General features: G+C 34.6%; 1 protein-coding gene across 2 annotated transcripts in view; it reads right to left on the bottom strand.

Annotated features, from left to right (window-relative positions):
• The window catches only part of ZFR (zinc finger RNA binding protein), a 96989-nt gene that overhangs the window by 27561 nt on the left and 60328 nt on the right, over positions 1-9100 (bottom strand). The window contains exons 15-17 of one of the 2 annotated variants that reach the window (XM_017889463.1): positions 7018-7159; positions 1574-1671; positions 621-716 (exon numbers count right to left, since the gene is read on the bottom strand). In XM_017889463.1, the coding sequence (XP_017744952.1) occupies positions 621-716; positions 1574-1671; positions 7018-7159 (336 nt within the window). The remainder of the gene's footprint in view (positions 1-620; positions 717-1573; positions 1672-7017; positions 7160-9100) is intronic. The other variant, XR_001888659.1, reaches the window with a different exon arrangement.

The raw sequence follows: 9100 nt of genomic DNA, 5'->3' as shown, positions 1-9100 counted from the left end.
TTTTTTTTTTTTTTTTTAATGAATCCCTATCTGAATTCTTGCTCTTCAGGAATCAAAGTTTCTAACAGTAATGTACATAAAGATAGAAACATATACTATAATAGGTATAATTTTTTTCTTCTAGAAGAAATCACAGGAGATTAAGATAATCTGCCTTTAAATAAGGTTTTTGGTTATTTTGTAGCTTTCTGTGTTACTGAATTTCCTATTTTTTTGTATTATTTTTGAATTATATATATTTCTGAATTTTACCGTTCCCAACCACATACATTATTTTAAAAAATGTCCCTGCATAAGGAGATTAACAGTTTTCAGTCTTCTTTATACATTTGTATATTGTATGTAAAATCAACTAATAAATGCTGTAGTATTTTTAAAAAATACCGTGAAAACAACAAAAAGAAGAAAAAAAACACAAAGAGAAACATCAATGAAAATCTTTAATTAGTCACATTTGAGAAAATTAAACATTCTAAGACTCCCCAAGGACTTTTCATCCGAAGAGAAAACTATATTTAGTAAATGCAAATAAAGCTGATAATCATATGTAAACTGAGAGGATAAAAACTGCAGAATTATTTCCTATATGTTTTTATACTATACAGTTACATACTACTTACCCAGCTTGGAAAATCAGACCAAGTTGGAACTCGCTGACAGAGGTCTCGAAGAATGCGTATGATAATCACACAGGACTGCAGACCATTAGCTCTAGCCTTGAGAGCAACACAAAAACCAATTGAATTAATCTTAGAAATACTGAATATATCCCTTGATGAAAAAAAGTTAAAATACCACCGTTCAATGGAAGCTCAGATAAAAACAAAAACAATCACACTTAAAATTGGGTTCAATGAGCTGCCATTTACAGCAGTATTTTATGCCAGGGTTAGTATTTAAAAGCTGGTATTTAGGTCAAAGTAAACAGATTATACAAGAATAATATTTCTTGATCCCCTGTGAACCTTGACCTGTGTTCATTTAAAACAGTAAACTTAAAAAAAAAAAAAGTCTGCCTACATGAGAAATAAAAGAAAAGTAAAGAGCTAAAAGTTTGTCTAGGGACTGAAAGGTTAAGGAAATCTGTTTGGTTTCCCTTCTGTGCCTTTGCATGACTGCAAAGTCACTAAACCAAACAGCTGCTTCCTCACCTTTCACTCCCTACACTTATTAACTTAGAGAAAGAGGGGGAAAAAAATCTTAAAACTATACACAAAGCTTTAAACACATATTCCATTATTTAAAGCAAAGTTAATCTGCAGCCTTATGGAATATAATATATATACACAAACGTGATGTTCCTAAACAAGTCAACTTTAAATATAGCCACTAAAAATAAAAAATAAAAAAACCCCAACTACAAAACATTCCCCAAACCTAGGTTCATTGTCAAATTAATAATTAACTGCAATATGCAGATCATCATACCCAGCTTTCTATGTTAACATATTTTCTGATATTTAAAATAGTATCGCTTGGGCAGTCTTTTGAAATGTTTAAGCACAGTTAAACATGTTGTACTGAACTACTCTCTCATAAGGCTACAAGAAAAAAGTAAAATGATGTTCCGAACCTGGAACCACTTAGCGTGGCGTAGAGCAGCCAGAGCGTCAAGGCATTTTTGCCTGTCCAAGACGTCCGGTGGGTCTTTCACCATACCCGAGGTTACATCTAAAATGGATTGAATTGGCAAAATGCAGTGAGGAATGGGTGTTTGACCAGGTGAGCAAGACACTTCCTTAAGGTAGCATCAGTGTCACATGAGCCATTTGAGAGCTTGTCAGCACTTTAATATACCCACGGAGATATTTTCAACAAATTTACATAATCCAATATGAGGAACAAAAGAAAGGTTAACTTAAATTCTTAATTTAGTAATATAATAAACAATTTCTGGAAATATAAACCCTACCCACCAAAACGAAATCTGAAGGAAAGATTACTGGACACAGTGCACTAGCACAAAGACAACAAGACAAGAGGGAACACAAAAATCCACCTTAATAAATGAGAATGTACAATAAACTACTGAGTTTGTTCAGTACTCTAAATGGTCCTAAGTTATTCTGGAGCTAATATAACAAAGAACTGATGATAAATATAGAATGCTTAATAGTTGTAGTTACAGAAAAAAATGAAGAACCCAAAACAGGCATTCTTTTTTTTTTTTTTTGAAATGGAGTGTCACTCTGTTGCCCAGGCTGGAGTGCACGATCTCGGATCACTGCAACCTCTGCCTCCTGGGTTCAAGCGATTCTCCTGTCTCAGCCTCCCAAGTAGCTGGGATTACAGGTGTGCACCACTACGCCCGGCTAATTTTTTGTATTTTTAGTAGAGATGAGGTTTCACCATATTGGCCAGGCTGTTTTTTAACTCCTGACCTCAAGCCTCGGCCTCCCAAAGTGCTAGGATTACAGGCGTGAGGCACTGCACCTGGCCCAAAACAGGCATTTCTAAAAGTTTAACGCTCTCCCTTCCACAGGAAAATTTTAGTTATCAGAGTATGAAATGCCCTTTAAAATTTAAAGTTCCCATAAAGTATTTCAAAAAATGATAGAAGAGAAACAATAGGCAAGGCAGAGCAGGGAATAGGAACTAGCATGGTTAAACAGAATTAAGAGTGGAAAAGATGCAACAAACAGCATCCTGTGACGATAGATGTGTAGGGTCTTTAAGCTAATTAAAACATAAATGAGCTACACAAAAGTTGAGAATATATGTAACTAAACCAGGACAAGAAGTTAACTTTACATTAGTAAGTCATTCATAAAAGTAGACAAAGGGCTATCTTTATATCCATCTAAACATCTGTAAAATGTGTATATTAACAGCAGATCTGCTAATCAAGCTATTAATAAGCAAATGGCAATTATTCCAATCTAATTCACAGCTTTCAGTGATTTAAATAGTATATTTTCTCAATATAGAAAAATTATATTATATATTAAATATAATAGTCCTTTGGAAATTATGAGGCATTTAGAATAGTTTAATAATTGAGTATATAAAACGAATATGGACAAAAGAAAAAATACATGATAAAAGTAAGAAAAAGTGAATTATCTTAAGAGTACTAGTTGCAGTTCTGGTCAAGTTACTCATATCTCATTACAAGCATTCAGGTATCTTAAAAGATAACTTGTTCTTATTTTGAGTAGATGACATATAAAAAACATATTTTGAAACTGACAGAATTCCATTCTCTAAGGTTTCTTTTCTTAGTTTTTTACTCCTCAAGTAATCAGATGAAAATCTGTGTCCACAGATTTTCAGAAGATATATTTAGAGGAAAGACTTACAGATAATCAAGGAAAACTGTGTGGCATTTTGAGAATAAACACTAAAAGAGGAATTTGGTGCTAAAAAGAAGCTATCAAGACAAAAATATTAGTACTCTCAAAACTTGTAAGACCAACTACTGAACCTAGAAATAACCTGAACATAAGAAATGAACTATTCTGTTAGGAATAGACAAGGAAAAGGGACACAAGAAAGCACAGCTAACTATGAAGTTTTAAAAAAGAAAAAAAGGCCAGGCGCAGTGGCTCACACCTGTAATCCTAGCACTTTGGGAGGCTGAGGCAAGTGGATCATCTGAGGTCAGGAATTCGAGACCAGCCTGGCCAACATGGTGAAACTCCATCTCTACTCAAAAATACAAAAATTAGCTGGGCGTGGTGGCATGTGCCTGTGGTCCCAGGTACTCAGCTACTTGGGAGGCTGAGGCATGAGAATTGCTTGAACCTGGGAAGTGGGTGGAGGTTGCAGTGAGCCGAGATTGTGCTGCTGCACTCCAGCCTGGGTGACAGAGCGACTGTCTCAAAAACAAAAAAAACAAAACAAAACAAAACAAAATCCCTCACACACAAAAAAGAAAAAGCTGACTTCCCCAAAGCAGTAGTATAACATGCTAAAGGACCTCTTTCTATGTCCCTTATTTACTTACATTTGCTAAAGCTAGAATGCAAATAGGTGACAATGTGCAATCTCTTTCTAAAATGTTTCTAAATTTCTAATGTTAATTCACAATTTTATTTCCTCCAATATGCAAGAAAATTTTGTTTTGCACATAAGCATTCATAACTTTGGAAATTTTAATCCATGATATAAATTCAAAGATGCCAAGACACCTATTGCAATTTTTTTTTTCTTTGAGATGGAGTTTCACTCTTGTCGCCCAGGCCAGAGTGCAATGGCATGATCTTGGCTCACTGCAACCTACACCTCCCAGGTTCAAGCAATTCTCCTGCCTCAGCCTCCCGAGTAGCTGGGATTACAGGCGCCCGCCACCACGCACAGCTAATACCTACTGCAATTTAAAAACAAATTACAGCTATAAGTAGAAAATTTTTGTTAAATTTAGTGTGGATTTTTGTACCCATTTTCTATTTCAAGTAGATTAACCCCTTAGATATATTCTGCTAAAATCATACTTGTTGCCTAACACCCAGTTAACAAAGCAAAACAAAAACCAGTTAATTTATAAAAACAAAATGCTAATTCTTGTTCTACATGAATGCATTTCACAGATTTTAAGGGGTTAATCACCAATTAGAAGACATGCTGTGTCCACACTATTTTATGATTAAACGTTAATGGGAATATATTAATTCAAATTAACATGGTCATGTAAAATATATAACCCACTCAACCATTTAAAAACTAGTGTGAACACTGCTCAATTCTACAAGAGACGAAGACAAAACAAACAAAACAGTCACACAAAGGACAATAAATGCCAGGCTCTGCATCCAAAATCCCTCCTTTATCAAATGGCAGATGTGACACTGAGCTTTTGAAAACCTTGGTCAAAAATCCTTCCGATGTCTTGGCAGCAACCCCTGACAGGATCAATCCCCTCTGTTAGAAGGCTTTGGGCCGGGCCTGATAAGCTACAGGTGGGAAAAAACACACACAATACTTAACTTGCTGCAGAAAAGATTCTGTAGCAAGGGTTAGAGCATTCTGAACATTTCAAGCTTAAAGTCAATTAAATGTTTACTTAATGTTTAACTGTCAAACACAGTATCATAAAACAGATCTGTCGTGCGTTTAACAGTTATTTGGACAATGTAATCATTTCCTTTATTAATTTTTGGTATTAAAAAGGACCATTATGCATTAAAGAGGCTACCACACAATGCGCAAGTAGTAACTCTCATGATTCACAATTGTTCTTCCGGCAAAGCCTTCCTTAACCCCTGTACTAACTCCCCAAAGCAAGCTATAGCCTTTAAATGATTTTAAGACACAGAGCATTGGGAGCTGCAGTGAGAGAGAATACATACCGTTATTCTGCAGCAAGAAAGAAGCAATCTTCATAATGAAGCTAAAGACATGGTTTACTGCAGTTATCTGCAGCAAGGAACACTATCAATGTTTCTACACTTTGACACATCCAACTTTTCAGCTCAGTGTCTTGAAGCAAAATCTCTCCATTTTGGACTGATCATTTTCCTCGTCATATTTACGAAATTCAGAACAATAATTCTAACTCAAGTCTGGGTCAGACAAAAATATAATTTTGTTTCCTTTAGGAGGGATAGGTTATCAAATAATTTACTGCAAATATGATACTATTCACTTTAGACTTTTACAACATAAAATGGCTTGATACTGTACAAATTTAATAAAGTATAAATATAACTGAACAAAATGTATTCTGAAATAAAGTTAAATGGTTATAATTTTACACTAAATATAGCAACATTTATAATATATCATATCAGTTTTATCAAATCCCATATGCTGTATATGACCTGACCAGATTGACTCAGGAACTGTTTCTCCAGCAACACCCATGGCCAGACCTTGAGTAGAAACTCATGTTCACATAAGAAAATCCTTTACACAAAACTCATTTAAGATGCAAAGCTTAAGATATAAATATCATCTGATTATGGTATACATGCAAAGTATGTAAAATTAGACATCTCCCAATGGCATTTTTGGTAAAATGTTCTTTTCCTGGGTTGTGAAAAGCCCAGTGTCTTAAAAAAATTGCTCCAAGAAAACAAATTTAAAGAAACAGTAATTGAGAGACTACTGATGCTATTTTATACAAATTAATTTTAATATTAAGTATGTAGTACCCTCTTCCTCCTCAACCTGTATCACAGAGAAATATTAGTGTAGACTGTTACTTCATACTCAACAAGATGTATAAAAACATGAAAGGAAACAAAGTAAATTTTATCTGACCCATAAAACAACAGAACCAACATACTGCAGACACTGATCATGCTTTTCAGCTTAAAAGCTTTTGAAGCTCTGAAAACGTTACAGAATAGTCCCTAAAGCAACATTGCTGGCACCAGCAGGATTTCATATTCTACAGTTGTAAATTAAGTTTAAAAACCCTGAATTGTGCTGTGACTCACTATCTACATTTACACAGTTTATTTTTCAGTATCTGAAGTGTGATATTAGGGTCAAATGTCCAAATCCTCCTGCATTAGGATGTTCTGCATTTATGAAAGCGCTCCAAGCCAAAGAGCAACCTCAGAGAACTAGAAATATTTACCACAGGACAAGCCAAATCCACTATCACATATTTAAAAATGCCTCTTAAAAATATAAGTGTTATGAATACTTAGCCAATTTTGTGAAAACTCTTGTCTTTTTTGTAAGACAAGGCAAGAGCAAAAACTTCTTAATGCCAAGTTAAAGTTGTGTCCCCCTAGTCACTAGCAACATTTTAAAACCATTTTTTCATGCATTGACTATGCCAGTAAAAATAATTTTGAAGTTTTTTTCCAGAAATCTGAGGTTAGCAAGAAAAGAAAGAAATCAAGAAAATCAATCATACCACAGTGTTTTATATAAAAATACATCACTAAAAAGAGCATTTACTCTGTGGGAAATTAACTTAGGCAAAACCGGTTGCTAAATAAGTAAAATCTATCAAATTCACATGTAATGCCAGCATGTTGCCTTCTAGGGCTTAATACCATTTTAAAGAGTAGACAAATTTTAAAAAAAGTTAATAGAAAGTAAAAAGTTTAATGGCTTTCCAACCTCCTTCCCTCATGTTCTCTTCTCGAATAATTGGAGAAGTCAGGGTGATAGTGACTTGCATTTTGGGTTCCACACATGAATTCAAAATTATTGCCGCTTCAGATACAGCACATTTTATGTCATACTTCTCAGGGCTTATAACCTGTGTAATGAAGATTATAAGAAACACATTGGATTGGATCTGTTGTATTAACAAACAAAAGCAGTTTCATTATGGCTCTTTCACTCTCTCACTACCCTAACCATTCTATATGAGGACTAGATCATATACTGCTCCTTCTAGGAAGCCCTGCCATACATGCCAGTATTATTAGTCTTACTTTCAACTTTCAGAATTCTGTGTTGAATATTTACCATTGTTTGTACTGTGAGTTATTTGTACATACCTATGTCTTAGATGATAAATTCTTGGATAAAAGAAACACTGCCATATTTATAACATATTTGCATAATTTGAATGAAGCTAAAATAGCTACCTGACCTTAAAAGGAGCTACAATTTAACTATTCCCATATTGTACATTTTCTGTGAAATCCTCATTTTATCAGGGAGCAGAAAGTCTCAGTCAATATCCAAAAAAACTAGGATTTGCTGTAATTTGGTAGACACGTAAGTTCCATTTTATATGAACAAATGAAGACTCTACAAAAACTACATACAGTATTTACAGTACAGTATCTAGGTTTAAATCCTAGCTCTAATAGTTTACCAGTGATATGATGATAGACAAATTATTTAACTACCCTGCATCTATTTCTGTAAGATGGAGAAAATAACTGTACCTAACCTATAGGGTGGCTGGAAGATTAAATGAATCAACTATATAAAGCACTTAATATAGTATTATGTAAGTATTAACTATAAATTAATTTTAGTTCACTTGCTTATCCACTTGAAGAGTTTTCTACTTTTAGCTTAACTGGCTGTTAGCTATTTAGTTATGATATATTCCCTGGTTTGCAATTTTACTAAGCACCACAATTAGGATCAAGATGTTTATCACAAATTCTATGATTCTTCCAAGGCCTCCAAACCTTTTCTTTTCCCCCTTCATTGCCCTAGCAGCCTCAACAGGAGTATGAAGTAACACACAACAAAGCCAATTCTGCTGGCTCCTGATAATTAAAAAAAAGACTCACCTACAATAAAAAATTTCCCATCTGGAATAATAATAATATAAAACAAGCAACAGCAAGTGCCAGAGTTGTCAGAGTTTTAAGTTTAATAGTGTGCTTCACTGTCCCTTTTGTCATCGGCTGCTCTGTTACAGTAAGGTACCGTTCTAATTCACTACTGCAGAACACACATTACCAATGAAATCTGATTCCTTGAATTTAGAATGCTTCATTAAATTGCAAGTTTTATACCCTCAATTATTAAAGGAATCACTACTTTAAATCTCATTCTGATAAGCTAATATATAAAATTTTGTGAACTTAAGCTTAACAAAAAGTTTGCTTTTGTAGGACCCAAATGAAATATTCTGTTAGTTTTGCATTGCCACGTTTTGCTGGATGGAGATAGGAGAAGTATTTCCTACCATTATAAACATGTAGAAAACTGAAAATATTCACAATATAACTGGGGAAATTCAAATCAGAAAGACTAGTTACTATATTTTATTAAAAGCATTCAACTAAATAGGCAAGAGGTTCATGAATTTAAAAAATTTAACCTTGCTACACATGGGATTTTATTTTTAAAACCACTTTGTCCTAACAACTGCCTTCTTATGATTCAAGTCTTGGAAAAAGAACAAGAAAAGGAAGGCATTTGCTGCAATTTTACATTTTTAAATACATCAGCAAGATGGCTTCATGCCAAATACAATCACTATAAAACCTAAAAAAGATGAAGTAGAAAATAGTTTCGGCCGGGCGCGGTGGCTCAACCCTGTAATCCCAGCACTTTGGGAGGCTGAGATGGGCGGATCACGAGGTCAGGAGATCGAGACCATCCTGGCTAACATGGTGAAACCCCCGTTTCTACTAAAAACTACAAAAAACTAGCCGGGCGAGGTGGCGGCGCCTGTAGTCCCAGCTACTCGGGAGGCTGAGGCAGGAGAATGGCGTGAACCCGGGAG

This window comes from Rhinopithecus bieti, unplaced genomic scaffold, assembly GCF_001698545.2.
Source record: "Rhinopithecus bieti isolate Rb0 unplaced genomic scaffold, ASM169854v2 scaffold_17882, whole genome shotgun sequence".
In the NCBI taxonomy this organism is placed as follows: domain Eukaryota; kingdom Metazoa; phylum Chordata; class Mammalia; order Primates; family Cercopithecidae; genus Rhinopithecus; species Rhinopithecus bieti.
Note: the sequence above shows the minus strand (reverse complement) of the source record. Positions and strands in the feature narration are given on the sequence as shown.